Source organism: Felis catus, chromosome C2 (assembly GCF_018350175.1).
Source record: "Felis catus isolate Fca126 chromosome C2, F.catus_Fca126_mat1.0, whole genome shotgun sequence".
Taxonomy (NCBI): Eukaryota; Metazoa; Chordata; class Mammalia; order Carnivora; family Felidae; genus Felis; species Felis catus.
This window is the reverse complement of record NC_058376.1, coordinates 147,350,571-147,365,695: the sequence shown is the minus strand read 5'-3', so window position 1 is coordinate 147,365,695 and position 15,125 is coordinate 147,350,571. Positions and strand designations below refer to the sequence as shown.

Sequence of the window (15,125 nt, the reverse complement as noted above, 5' to 3'; positions counted from 1 at the left end):
AGCAGCAGGCACTGTGCTGGGCATGGGGAGGACACCACCGTTCTGCTTCCAAGGAGTGTAGTCAAGGGGGGGGGACACTAGAGGCGGAATTAGAGACTCCGGCCAGTGTAGACTCCCACCGGGGCCAGTCTGGGAAGGGCGGTTTCAAGGTGCTCTGGGACCTTATGGGAGGAGTGTTGGAATGTCACGAGGTGGTTTCTCAAGTGGGTGGCCCTTGAGTTGTTCCTGAAGGCTCAGAAGTTAACGTGGCAGGAGGGTGAAGGAACTGTAGCCCAGGCGGGGGGTGGGGGGGGTGGGGGGAGTGGCATTCTGGGCAAGTGTTTTCCAGACCTTGGCGAAGGACCTGCTCTCCCACCCCTCGGTCGCGTTGTGGTTGAGTCATGACTAGCATGTGGTTCGCCTGTGCTGCGTGGGCCACCGGAATCTGTGGACCGCACTTTGGGTAACTGTTCCAGGCGGGGAACGGCATGAGCCAAGGTCCTGTGGTGGGAGACAACCAGGAGACTCCGAGGAAGGAGAGCCGGTGGGAGCGGAGCAGAAAGTTAGAAGGTGGAAGAATCAGCAGGGGCTGTAGCGAGCCTCTAGGCCCCAGGAAGAGCCTGGATCTGCGGTGAAGACCTTTCCGTCCTGGTGGAGAAGGGGAAGTCGTGATTACTTCCTAGGTGACAGGTTGAGCGTGTAAGCAGGCCAGATGTTTGGCTACGAAGATCCGCTTGAACGAGTGAGGCAACTTACGGGCCCGGCGTTGTGGCCTCCCAGAGCCGAGGGAGCTCTTGCCAGTTGGCGTGGAAACGATGCTTTAGAAGGGCTGCCGGCGTGTGCCTGGTGGCTGCGTGAGCGCCCCCAGGTCCCCAACAGGGGCCTGGATCTCCGGCTCCTCGGGGTTACCCCTACCACTGACGGGAAGCCCGAGGCCCGGCTTGCTGTTCCCTGGGTGTCCACCGGCCTCTCTTCGAGGCTTAGAGAATTCTGGCTGTTCCCGTGAGGTCCTACGGGGTGTCACCCGAGTCTGCGTCCCATTCCACCTGTTTGCTTTTTTTTGGTTTTTGTCTTCCGGGTCGTTTGGAGGTTTCCTGTGGCACCCGCGGGCACCAGGCGAGGCCGTGGGCATGGCACCAGGTCCTGAAGGGAGCCGGCCCTCGCCTTGCCCCCGGCGGCCTGTCATAAGCGCCCCTTCTGACTTAAGAATCGGGAGCGCTCTCCCTCCTCCCGCGCTGACTTTTGGGGGGGGCGCCAGGAGGGACTTTGGGTCTCCGCCCTCCCGAATCTGGAGCCTTGACGTTGACTCGAGGCTGAGTTTCCTCCTTTGCCGCGAGGAGCGGGCTGCAGAAGAGAGAATGACGCGCTGTGGTTTCTCCGCACAGGTACTTTGTGCTGGATTTTGAGGCCGGCGTCCTGCAGTATTTTGTGAACGAGCAGAGCAAACACCAGAAGCCTCGGGGAGCCCTGTCTCTGTCTGGAGCCATAGTGTCCCTGAGCGACGAAGCCCCCCACATGCTGGTGGTGTATTCCGCTAACGGAGAGATGTATAAACTGAGAGGTACGTTCTCCTCCTCGCTTTTCAGACCGGTCTCCTCGGCTACGCGCATAGTTACCATGGTGATGGCTCCCGGCTTTTGTTTTTGTGTTTATTTTTTTTTTTACTTAAAAAATTTTTTTTTTAACATTTATTTATTTTTGAGACAGAGAGAGACAAAGCACGAACGGGGGAGGGTCAGAGAGAGGGAGACACAGAATCGGAAGCAGGCTCCAGGCTCTGAGCTGTGAGCACAGAGCCGACGCGGGGCTCGAACTCACGGACCGCGAGATCATGACCTGAGCCGAAGTCGGCCGCTCAACCGACTGAGCCACCCAGGCGCCCCTGTTTTTGTGTGTTGAATCTTAATTCTTTGGATTGTTTAAAATCACCTTTAACCGTTTGCTATGTTTCAGGGCTCTGTGGTGACAGACACCCCCTCTCTTATTTACCCCTGGGGTGGGAGACACAGCTGACCCTAGGAACTGCTTGTCTTAAGTAACTGAGGAAGTAGGACAGACAAGAGGTGAGTGAGTGATAGTAAGGTTAGCTCAGCTTTCGGATCTCAGATGTTTCGTCTTAGTTCGATGTATATCTTCTTTGACCTTCTACTACGGTCCCCTGTGGGGCTGTATTCGGAGGACAAAACAAGCCTTTCAGGGGTCATCATGCCCTTCCCTCAGGATTTCTCTAGAACACCTCTTAGTGAAGGGCCCCTTCACTCCAGTGTTAAAACCTGGTGAGGAAGCCATCTATCTGCTTGCTGTTGAGTTTATTTCCTTTTTGTTTTTTCCCCCCTTTCTCTTTGCTTCTTGAGAACTGAAGTCTGCTTAGCGTCTTCATGGAGGCAGATTCCCCAGGGAGCCCGCGTTTAGCCAGAGCTACAGGTCCTGCCACCCCCAAGGCACATCCGTCCTCCAGGTTTTCAGCAAAGCCAGACTTGACTGTAGCAGTGTAATTTCATTGCCAGATCATTCCACCCAGCATTCCATTACAGTTGCATTGCCAGAAAAATTGTCAGTTTTCTTCTAATGACAGAACAACAGAACAAAAATCCAAATGCACATAGTGGGGGGCGTGTGTGTGCCTATGTGCGCACACACCCCCGAGTGAATGTTGTTAGGGTCTGAGGAAGGGTAGTACTTGTAAATATTACGTGTTGGCGGTTGGTTGCTAATTCTGCCATCATACATTTTTTTCTTTGCCCAAGTGAGGGCTCAGTAGGCAGAAAAGGCCCCTTTTTATCCCTCCTTGACCCCAGGGAACTGATCATGACAGGTCAGCCTCTGCAGAGCCACACTGAGGGCCGACTCCGTGCCTCCGAGCCCAGTTTCATGGTCTTACCTTCAAGCTTTACTACCAACAGATGGAATAAGCAAATGTTTCTTTATTATCTATATACAAGTCTTATTTCAGAACCTATAAAACAATCCAAAAGCCTACGAAATAAAAATGCCTTTAGTTGAAAAAGTTTTTCAGTTTTCGGAAACGCAGTAATAAGATTCATGTTCTCTTTGGAGATTCATGCCGTGCGTGTACCAGCTGGCTAGATTTACGTGGTCCGTGATTTCCTTTTGTCGTTCATTGCTTAATAAATTGTTAGAGCAGAAACAAAAGCAGGTGAAAACCTTAATGGCACTTCCCCCCTGCCTGTGGTTTATAAAATGACACGAACCCACACAAAAGAAATACCTGACTAATCTGACAATTGAGCCATCTCATTTTGCCTTGTAAGAGTTGATACTATTCTCAGGATTATTAAACCCCAGGGTTTTTTTTTTTTAAGGGTAGTTTTAATAGCAAATATAAAAGTTTTATTATATGCGTGACATTATCGCAAGGGCTAAATTTAGCTGAAAGTTAGCAACTACGGAGAAGGCAGGATAAGTTTCTGCACATATCTACATATCTGGCTGGTCCTTGGCTCATCCCAAGAGGGGTCTGGGTATCGGTTTTCTCATTGCACATCTCACGTCCATGTAGAGTTGAATGAATCTTGATGTCCATAGACGCGCGGCTTTTCCTAAGGAAAAAGACTCTAGTTTCTGCAGAATCCTTTGGAAGTCAAGTACATCTGGTCTACCACCCTAGATTTCTTCACCCAAAAGTTCAAGCTGAGGTTCCAGGGAATCATTCTGTTTTCTGCCCAGTCAACATTTATGTAATGTCATTTTAAACGATTTATGCAGTTAATTATGCAGCAAAATCGATGATTTAGATTGTATTAGACCCTGTTATGTACCCATGATAGTCTAAGAAAACAATCTAGTAGATTTGAGAGATGGGAGTGTAGATGAAAGATCGTGACCGTACAGTTGACTTGTATTTTAATGTCTCTTTGGGGGAACCTAAAGCAGCATTTGGTATCTTGTTCTGTCCAATCATAATACGAATCATTGAGAACACATATTAAAATAATTCAATTGGATGCTTATTTCGTAGATGCTAATAAGTTCACGGTACAAAACTGATAACAACCAAAGGCCCTGGAAAACTATACTTTGAGCCCAGAGGCGCTTAAAAAGAAGCACGTTTTGGGGTGCCTGGGTAGCTCAGCTGGTTAAGCGTCTGACTTCGTCACAGTTTGTGAGTTCGAGCCCCTGCGTTGGGCTCTCTGCTGTCAGCACAGAGGCCTCTGCAGATCTTCTGTCTCCCACTCTCTCTGCCCCTCCTCCATCCGCACTGTCTTTCAAAAATATTCAAAAAATCATGTTTTCCCAATGACTTTTTTTTTAAGAGGGAAAAAAAAAAAGGCAAAATTTTTCTGATAACAGCCCTTGCAGAGTACATATTTAAGTGGTTTAAGAGGGAATTTTCTGTTGAGATTTAGTGTAATTTGGTTTTTTTTTTTGGTGTAAGCACATTCTGTTTGAGAATATTACGATCTGCCTTTGTTTTCCCTTCTCTCCCTACCTCACTCCCTGGGCCTCCCACCCCTTAGGTGGGTGTAGAAATAGGTTGGATACATTTTGGAACAATCTCGGCAAATGTTTTTTTTTTTTTTTTCCCTCTACTTTAGCTGCTGATGCAAAGGAGAAACAGTTTTGGGTGACTCAGCTTCGAGCCTGTTCCAAATACCACATGGAAACGAGTTCTAAGGTAAGTAACCACGGGGAAGCAAGGAGGCATTGGAGTAATTCGAATAGCTACCCTTTAGCCCAGTTATCTGTTTCTTTGGGGAAGCTGTTTTTCGTGTTATTTTCAAGTTACCCACTGTAAGGGAATTCATACCTGTCCTGTTGCATTTAAATGTAGAGCCAAGAGGGAAGTAGCAGGATTAAGCTTGTGGGTAAAATGAAGAGGCCTACAGACCCCTCATTGGAACTGATTCTGGAAGGATACTTCAGTTGCTGTGCGAGCTGTCCGCGTAGGCAGCTGTTAATTGGCCTGTTGAGAAGCTGGAGTGGATGATTTCAGCGTAGAGGTGTAGCAGTCAGATTTGCCGTTCACGAGGACTGGTGGTTGTCACTGATCCTTAAAACCCAGACCCCAAACTGACTGAATATTCTGCAAGGAGCTTCAGCGTTCTAAGTGTAAAAAGGTTCTTGGGTAAATTGGCACGCAAGCATGAATTCTTTTCTCCAAGGGATCTGTAGGAGATGTTGGATCACAGAGGTGGGAAATAGGAGGTAGGCATTTTCAGAGGTTATTCGGAGGATTTCATTAGAAACCATTGGAATACAGGAAAGGATTGCAAAATAAACTTATTGAGGGCAATAAATATTGGTTAAAATCAGTGCTCAAAGGACCTACCCCTTTAAAATTTGTTTTTAATGTTTATTTTTGAGAGAGAGAGAGAGAGAGACAGGGCATGAGCAGGGGAAGGGCAGAGAGAGAGGGAGACAGAATCTGAAGCAGGCTGAGCTGTCAGCACAGAGCCTGATGTGGGGCTCGAACCCACGAACTGTGAGATCATGACCTGAGCTGAAGCCGGACACTCAACCGATGGAGCCACCCAGGTGTTCTGGGACTTACCCCTTTTTATATCATTAATTCAAATTTAGGTACGTACCCGATGGCGGTTTGCTTCCACATTCCACACATCCAATAGAAAGACCCCCATGCGAAACCTCTGATGCTTCTAATCCTATAACCAGTCGGCTGTGTTGCCCAGGGCCATGGGAAATGTCTTGCTTGGTTACACCTCCTCCCTGTTCTGCCTCTAAGTACCCGAAATGATTTCTTCACAGTGATTTCGTCCGCTGTTTATTTTTCTTTTAAGAGACTCTTTTTCTTTGACTTGGCTTGCCGCAGATTTGCTCATCCTTCCTGACTTACCCCAAGCAGCATCTGGGTTACCGTAGGTAGGGCCCTACTTCTAAAGCGCTTTTTCTCTCTGGCTTGTTTTATTTTCCAAGAATTATGGTAGGAGTTCTGGACGCTTCGTCAGTATTTTATAAATGCCTAGGTTAGGGCAGTTTAAACATGCTTTTCTTTTTATGCGTGTCTTTTTACTTTTTTATAAAGGAGAACAGAAGGGCGTAAAATAAAAAGAAAATCTCTCCCTCCATTGCCACATACGCTCATTAGAGATCATTGCCCTTAACATCATTCGAGTAGATTAGTGTTAGTATGTACATCTGCATCTGTATTTTTTACACAGATGGGATTGTATCATGCATACAGTTTTTACCTTTTTGGCTTTTTGAAAAAAAAATACATTTTGGAGACCTTTCTTATTAGACCTGTGGCAGGTACTGGAGTCTTAGGATTGATTTTCTAAGGAATGAATGTTAGTGCTTTAAGTCCTCTACTGATGGACATTTAGGTTGTTGCACATAATGCTGTAATAAACATCTTGGTACACTTAGCTGTGTATGGATTTAGCATATGTGTCCTTTGCCTGTCATTTGTATTGTAGATCTTTTCTCCCAGTAGGTCACCTGTATTTTGACTTTGAATACATTTTATTTTGCTATGTAGAATATTTAATTTTTGTGGTCAAATTTTTGAATATTTTCATTTTTGGCTTTTGGTTGTACATCATGCTTATTAGAAAAGGCTTCTTTGTTCTAAAATCATGAAAACAGGGGTGCCGGGGTGGCTCAGTCTGTTAAACCTCCGACTCTCGATTTTGGCTCAGGTCACGATCTCACGGTTGGTGAGTTCAAGCCCTGCAGTTGGCTCTGCACTGGCTGTGTAGACCCTACTTGGGATTCTTTCTCTCTCTCAAAATAAATAAAATCATGAAAACATTCTTCAGTGTTTTCTTCCTGTGAATTTATAGTTAAATTATCATGTTTAAATCATTCATTCATCTGGAATTTCTTTTGGATGTAAGAATTGAGGTAGGGAAACCAATTTTAAGTGCATTGATGTTTAGATGAATCACTGGAGACCAGGAAAGGTAAGGACCTCATAATGGTGGTAAGAAATAGGAAGCGAATTTGAAGATTCTCTGAAGGAGAATTTGATTTACTCTGATGTAGTCTCTGGGCAGTTTCAGGAATACAGATTAACCTGTTAATGTAGAACTCAAATAAATAATAATTTAGATAGTAGGGCCTGTAGGATTTCTTGAGACTGAAGGTGAGATCCCTAACCGTCACTCATTTGTAGCGTAGCTAATGAATAATAACTTTAAAATTTTTAAACAGACCTGGTTGTTCAGCAGAGGCATTATGAAATCCAAGAAGCTCCTTAGGCAAGAGTTAGTGAAAATGAAGTTGGGCTTAATGTAACAGTGAACTTGATGTCCAGTTAACGGTGGGACGGCTACTTACTTTGCATCGTGGTTATTAGGAACATATGCTAAATAAGCCTTCTCTTCACTCTGTTCTTTCTTCACTCTGAGCAGGTCAGATCCTTCCCCAGTAGATTATAGAGAATATTCTCCCTATGATTGCTTGGAATCATTGCCTTTTAAAAACTTTTTATCTATCTATGTATCTATCTATCTATTTAATGTTTGTTTATCTTAGAACGAGTGAGGGTGGGGCAGAGAAAAATGGAAACCTAGGATCTGAAGCGGGCTGTACGCTGATGCCTGATGTGGGGCTCAATCTTCTGAGCCATGAGATCATGACCTGAGCTAAAGTCAGACACTTAACCAACTGAGCCACCCAGGCACCCTGAAAACTTTTTACTTAAAATCAAGTGTTCCCTACATGCACCCCAATGTTTATAGCAGCACTATTGACAATAGCCAAAGTAGGGAAAGAGCCCAAATGTCCACTGGCTGGTGAATGGATAAAGGGATGTGTGTGTGTGTGTGTGTGTGTGTGTGTGTGTGTGTGTGTGTGGTGAGAACTGCAGTTTGTGTGTGTGCGCGTGCACACACACACACACACACAGTGAGAACTGCAGGATAACTGTATTCATAGAGCCTGCAGAGGGCTTCCCAGAGGACCTGTCCAGCAGCTCTTGAAATCCAGACTTGTCTCAGACAATACCCGATGATGTTTCCCCTAATCCAGAAGTGAAATGGAAAAGACATTTCCTAAATATGCCTAACGTCCGCTTTATTCAATACTAAGGACTGCTTTTTATTCAGAAATTATATTGCTTTGCTTTTTGAGGGTTAAAATATTCTTTTTATTGTAGAAGATATAGAGTACTGACTTATTGATTGCCTTTTTAAAAAAATTAGGTTTATTGAGGTGTAATTTACATGAAGTGAAATTCCTCCTTTTTAAGTATAAAATTTATTTTTTGATAGATGCATGCAGTCATGTAACCATCACCACAATTAACATTCTACTGCCCCTCAGAGTTCCCTCATTACCCTGTTGGGGTCGATTCCTTCCCCTCCCCGTGAGCTCTAGGCAGCCACCATCCATTTTCTATTTGTAGTTTTGTTTTTTCTAGAATGTTCTATAAACTGACTTGTACAGCCTTTCGTATCAGACTACTTTCACTTTATGCAGTGCTTCTGAATTTCATCCGTGCTGGTGTGTCAGTAGTCGATTCTTTTTAATTTTAGCTATTTTAGTGGATGTGTGGTACTTTTTGTTCTTAATATCTTTTTCAAGAATCAAAAGTGATTACCAGTCCCCAAATTAATTTCTAAATTCTCAGGTTAGGGGCTCCTGGGTGGCTCAGTTAAGCGTCTGACTCTTGATTTTGGTTCAGGTCATGGTCACAGTTCAGGAGATTGAGCCCCAAGTTGGGCTCTGTACTCACGGTATGGAGCCTGCTTGAGATTCTCTCTCTCCTTCGCCTTTCTCTGCCCTTTTCCCTTTCATGCACGTACATGAAAACTTCCTCTGGAAAAAAAAAATTAAAAAAAATACGCATGTTACAAAATTTCTAAATCTGTTCCTAGATTTCAGAAAACAGTATTAGTTTTTGAAATCTAAGGGTGTCACATAGGTTCATCTTGTGGTCTCTGGTGTTATTTGAGGTACAGCTGCAAGGGTATGAGGCGTGTCTGCTAAGACGACCAGAACAGTGACTTTCTCTGGAAACACCAACAACAAAGCAAAACATCTTATTTTTGATGGGGTACAAAAATTCAAGGAACATAAAGCATTGATTGGAAAGTGTTAAGAGAGAGCTGTAAGCAACGGTTCTCTTGAGAATTTACTTGCATGTGACTTTGAAGTATCAAACGTAGGGGTGGGTGTCAGGTTTTTATCAAGTAGTTGGTGTTCGGAGACCCCTAGGATTAGGCATAGTGGTGTTATGGGTACCGCCATAAGCCTGAGCACGGGAAAGGAACGGTTGATGGAAGTGATGATGTTTATTGTTATTATTATTATTATTTATTTATTTTAAATGTGTATTTTTGAGAGCGAGCATAGTGGGAGAGGGGCAGAGAGAGAGGCAGACAGACAGAATCTGAAGCAGGCTCCAGGCTCCGAACTGTCAGCACAGAGCCCGACGTGGGGCTTGAACTCACGAACTGTGAGATCATGACCTAAGCCGAAGTTGGATGCTTAACCAACTGAGCCACCCAGGTGCCCCAGTAATGATGTTTAATACTTTCCATGTGAGTGACCATCCCTCAGGATCCTGTTACCCTTCACACTGGTCCTGTGACATAGGTAATATCTCCATTTTTACATATTAGAAAACTGAGACCCATTGAATCTAAGCGATAGGCTCAAAGTCAGCCATTAAGTGAGTGGATGGCGACAAGAGGCAGAGTTGCTAAACAGGCCCCCTCCCCCTCATCCCTCGTCCTGGTTTCCTGCTAGGTGCTGATGGGAAGGTTGGGGATGGTGTTCTCCTGCCATGAACTCCATGTTTTATAACACTTGAGGGGACAGCTCTGAATAGGACACCTGTAATTTTTATATACTCAAGAGAGCCCTTCCCCAGTCTTTTAAATAGGTCTTATTTCAGAATTTTTCAGTAACTTTGCTTGAACGTAACTTTGGCCTTTTGCACTACATTTTGTGCTGTAAGCTTCTAATGGTGAGCACTTTGGGCAAGTCCCCGTGAACTTTGAATGAAAAGCATCTTCTAACTGAGCATACACGTGTTTCTGCTCACGACATTCTGCTTTAGAAGAAATATTGGGGAATGCAGAGTGAGAGATCCTGCCTTTTTTTTTTTAAGTTTATTTTGAGAGAGGGTGGGAGGGAGGGAGAGAGGGAGGGAAGGAGAATGTGAGTGGGGGAATGGGGCAGAGAGGGAGAGAGAGAATCCCAAGAAGGCTCTGAGCTGTCAGTGCAGCACCCGATATGGGGCTCGGTCTCACAAACCATGAGGTCGTGACCCAAGCGAAATCCAAAGTCAGATGCTTAACCGACGGAACCACCCAGGTGCCCTGAGAGGTTCTCCATTTAAATCCCACTCTGCCAGTTATGTGTTGAGCGTACCTGCCCAGGTCACTTTTATTTCCTCTGATCCTCGGTCCTCGTCTTTGAAATGGTATCCTCTGTCTCCTGAGGTGGCCCTGTGGGCCAACAAGGTAATTCAGGTGAAAGCCGGCTGCCCGCTTGAAGCAGTCCATGGAATTAGGGGCTCAGGTGCTTGTGCTCATGTTCGGTAAGACTGCTGCTTGATAGTCCCACATCTCGGCCACCCTCGGTGCTTTGACACCATCCTCAAAGAAAGCAAGTATGCTTTTTAATCCATTTGTGGTTATGTGAATGTCATTTGCAAATAGCCATATCCGAGAACTTGGGGTCATTGAAAATTAGCGGAAGTCCGTATTTCCGGATAGGGAGTTGGAGAAACTTCTGAGTGATGCTGTTTTCAAGTTACCTTTGACCTGTGGGATAATGAGGACTGTGGTCAAGTGATTAAGAAGCATTTAAGGACATTCACGGGGCGCCTGGGTGGCTCAGTCGGTTAAGCGTCCGACTTCAGCCAGGTCACGATCTCGCGGTCCGTGAGTTCGAGCCCCGCGTCGGGCTCTGGGCTGATGGCTCAGAGCCTGGAGCCTGCTTCCGATTCTGTGTCTCCCTCTGTCTCTGCCCCTCCCCCGTTCATGCTCTGTCTCTCTCTGTCTCAAAAATAAAATTAAAAAAAAAGTTAAAAAAAAAAAAGAAGCATTTAAGGACATTCAGATTCAGATCTTGAAGATTTTAGTTTCCTTGGCCGTTTTTTTATTATTTATTTGTTTATTTATTTATTTTAAGAGAGAGCATGCATGCCAGCAGGGGAGAGGGGGAGAGGGAGAATCTCCAGCAGAATCCACACCTAGCACAGAGCCCGATGGGGTGGGAAGGGGGGGTGTCTTAATCTCATGACCTTGAGGTCATGACCTGAACCAAAGTCAAGAGCTGGATGCTTAACAGACCGAGCCCCCCAGGCGCCCCTAGGTGTACATATCTCTAAACACTTTTGTGTGCGGATAAGTGGAGATCACATGACCATATTTGTAGGCCCATCCTTCCCCTCTGTTTTCTGGACGTGCACAGAAATCGCTCAGATCTGTTTTTGGGCAGCTTACCTCTCCGTGAGGATGGACCGTAAGACCAGGCTTGGGTCACAGGCCTTTCTCTGTGTCGGGTTGTTTCATCTTTAAAAGGACTGTGCGAGTGTATTGCCATTTCTTAGAGCATTTCTGGGATCTACACTGTTTTACGTCCAGGCAGCAACTTGCCCTTCCGTCTGGGCCACCTCTCGTTTGTTCTTCCTTGCTCTGCTCTTGTTTCCTTCTAGATGGGAAGTTGAGGAAAGAAAGGTACATCTTTCTTGGTGACTTACCTGTCCAACAACGTCGAAAATGTAGAAGGTTTTTCTGATCTGTGGGGGAAATTAGGTAAGGAAATGGAGAAATTCGAGGCATTTGAAGTAGTTACACTGCCCCTTGTATTTGAAGTCCTTCCTCTGGGTCCTCAGGGTCCCGGGCCTGACGCCGTCTTTGAACTTACTACTTTGGGCTTCCAGAGACCCCCATTCCATCCGAATCCTCCCCTCGATCGTGTGTCCCCTGAGATCAGACGCTGACGACCACGTTCACTTGAGACGGTGGGTCCCAGGGAATCTGTGTCTGTCGGGTGTTTGAAGACACCGTGGTCAGATCAGAATGGTGCGGGGTTAGAGCTCCTCGCCTTTGTTAGGTAATTCTAAATTGAAATGCAAATTTGGTCGTGGAGGAATAGGATTGGCACGGGGTTTTAAATCCATTATAAGTCTTAGGAGGTCTTAGATGAGCAGTGAAAGCTACAGAGTTTCAAGGAGCATATACGTCAATATTCGTGCCAGAAGCTGCCCAAATCATAAGTATTTTTTTCCCCATCCTCGAAAATGATAGCTGACACGTCAATTCACGCGAGCTTTTGTGGCGTTAGAGCACAGTCTCCTCCGTCGTCTCTGGGACGCGGACAGCCCTCAGGGTCGGGGATGGGGGTGCAGTTCTTCGGAAGCTAATGCCGGGCGAGGACCTGCCCACGTCTACACAACCTGCAGCCTCCCCCTGACAGCTGACCCCCGCGAGGTAGTTCCTAACTCCTGTCCTCTGCTTTTTCCATGATGCCTGGTACTCCCCAGTGATGGAGAGGTTCAGTCGTGGTTTGATGGGACATGGGATGATGCGAAAGGAGGAGGGAGAGTCATAGGCTGGCCTGGCAGAGGCTGGTGCTGGGAAGAACATTCTCTGTGGGCGCCCTTGTGCCCTCAGGGCAGTGTGCTTCGTGTCAGGAGGCCCTGCCGGTGGCCCTGGTGGCTGCCTTGCCAGGTACAGAGAACCCTGTCTTGGGGACGTCTGGAGACCTCACCTGGGGGAGGCGTGGGAATGTGTGGATTACTTCTGGGGGAATTAGAAGTCTTGTCCGTTGAGGGGTAGTTTGGGAGGGGAATGCTGACTTCGTGTTAAATCCACGGCCCAGTGTGAAGAGGAAGCAGATTTGGAGCCGTTGTTTGTCAGCCATCTCTGTTCCTGAAGGTGAAAGACTAGAACTTCCCTGACTCTCTGCCACCCTGGGGCGTGGGCCAAAGGGCTTTCATATCTTGGTTAGGCTGCATCACAACAGGAAGCACCTGCTTGCCGAGATGAACCCAGTGACATCTGTAGAATTTGGCACCACGCGGCCACAAGGGACGTCAGATGCCATCTAGTCCAGCATCCCGGCCCCACTCCCCCCATTCGAACAAAAATGCTACCAAAATATTCAAATGACGAGGTCCTGTGGGTCGATTCTCAAATAAAACAAAACAAAACAAAAAACAAAAAAAACCAGTTTTATTCACCTAGAGAAGGCGCTGCTGGTAACTCACCGACTGAATGTTCAGGGTCTTAGGGGTAATCCGACAAATGACATTGGTCCCTGTTTTATGACTAAACAAAGTTGGGACTTCTGAGAACAACGCAGAATAACTCAGAAGTGATAGAATGACTGAAAAGTGGGAAGAGAGGGGCACCTGGGTGTCTCAGTCGGTTAAGCGTCCGACTCCTGGTTTCAACTCGGGTCACAATCTCACAGTTTTGTGAGTTCAAGCCCCACGTCAGGTTCTTGGCTGTCAGCGCAGAGCTTGCTTGGGATTCTGGCTTTCCCTCTCTCTCTGCCCCCCCTCCCCACTAGCACCGTCTCTGTCTCTCTCAAAATAAATAAATAAACTAAAAAAAATTCTTGTTAAAAAGTGGGAAGAGATTCCAAACTTCCTTTGCACCACTTGTCTAAAGAACAATAGATGTAAGAAATAAGGACAAAAGGGAGGTTCCACAACTGTGCAGATATAGAGACCTGGCCACGTGAGGCTCTTTTTCTTTTCTTTTCTTTTTTTTTAAATTTATTTTTGAGAAGGGCAGAGTGCGAGCAGGGGAGGGGCAGAGAGAGGGAGAATCTCAAGCAGGCTCTGTGCTGTCATTGCGGAACCTGATGTGGGGCTCGATCTCACGAAACAGTGAGATCATGACCTGAGCTGAAATCAAGAGTCAGACTCTCGACCGACTGAGCCACCTAGGTGCCACCACATGAGACTCTGTAACTCTTTAAGTTTAAATTACAGTTGACCCTTGGGGAACCCGTGTACTTTAGTCTGTTAAGCATCCAAATTTTTTGTTTTTGTTTTTTTATGTATATAATTTATTGTCAAATTGGCTTACAAGCGTCCAAATCTTGACATCAGCTCAGGTTGTGAGTTTAAGCCCCACATGCTGGGCATGGAGCCTACTTTAAAAAATTACAAAAAAAAAAAAAAAGTTACAGTTGACCCTCGAACAACCAGGGGTTAGGGTGCTGACCTCCCCGCTCCCTGCACCATTGAAAATGTGCTTATAGCTTGTGAGTCTCCCAGAACTTAACTACAAGTAGCCTACTTTTGACCAGAAGCCTTACCTGTAACATAAGCAGTTGATTAACACACATTTCGTATGTTTTGTGTTATATACAGCATTCTTCCTATCAGTGAGCTCGAGAAAACGTTAAGAAAATCATAGGAGGAGATACACTTACGGTACTGTACCATATTTAGTGAGAAAAACCCACGTAGAAGTGGACCCTGCACAATTCAAACCCGTGTTCAAGGGTCAGCTGTAACTGAAACTAAATTTTGCAATTCAATTCCTCAGTTGCACTTAGCTACCGTCTAAGTGTTCAGTAGCCACATTTGGCTGATGGCTGCGATATTGGACAGCATGGATATAGAACCTTTCCATCAGCACAGAAAGTTCTGTTGGACAGTGCTGATAAAGCTTTAATGATTCCTTTATGGTTTCTGAGGAGGGAACTTACCAATGTCTAGCTTAATCTCTTGTACTACGGACCTCTTTGTTTTTTTAAAGGTAAGAAGAGGGTTCACCTCCCCCCCCCCCCATAAAACCTCTGCCTTTCCCTTCCTCCTTCCCTACTGTGCTTTGTCCCAGGAGTTCTGGTCTGCTCCATGACTTTGGCCTTAAATATCTTGATCACTTGCTTTTCCAGTCATGTCTGTGCATCAGAAACATCCACCTTCCTTGTTTGAAGACAGGAATTTGTGCTCTCTTGTGGGCAGATTCTCTCCCTGCTCTCCCGCCCCACCACCCCCTCCACTGCAGCTGTTTCAGAACCTCTAGTACAAGCTTCTGCTGGGAGCAGAGGGGCGAGGGAAGGCTGCCGACGGTGCTACTCCCTGGCTCAAACAACCTTCAGTAGCAGCCTGCTTCCCGAGACACAGTCCCGAACTTTACCTTGGCATTGGAGGCCCACCATGTGTCCGGTGCAATTTCTTTCCCTCCACCTCATGCACTCAGTGTTCTAGACGCACACTGGGTACGGTCATGCTTCCTTGCCTT

General features: G+C 46.1%; 1 protein-coding gene across 5 annotated transcripts in view; it reads left to right on the top strand.

Moving 5' to 3' along the window:
• Nucleotides 1-15,125, top strand: part of OSBPL10 (oxysterol binding protein like 10) — a 315,527-nt gene that overhangs the window by 110,813 nt on the left and 189,589 nt on the right. For all 5 annotated transcript variants that reach the window (XM_019810843.3, XM_003992193.5, XM_045037733.1 and 2 more), the window contains 2 exons: nt 1,365-1,540; nt 4,536-4,615. In XM_019810843.3, coding sequence (XP_019666402.2) covers nt 1,365-1,540; nt 4,536-4,615 — 256 coding nt within the window. The remainder of the gene's footprint in view (nt 1-1,364; nt 1,541-4,535; nt 4,616-15,125) is intronic.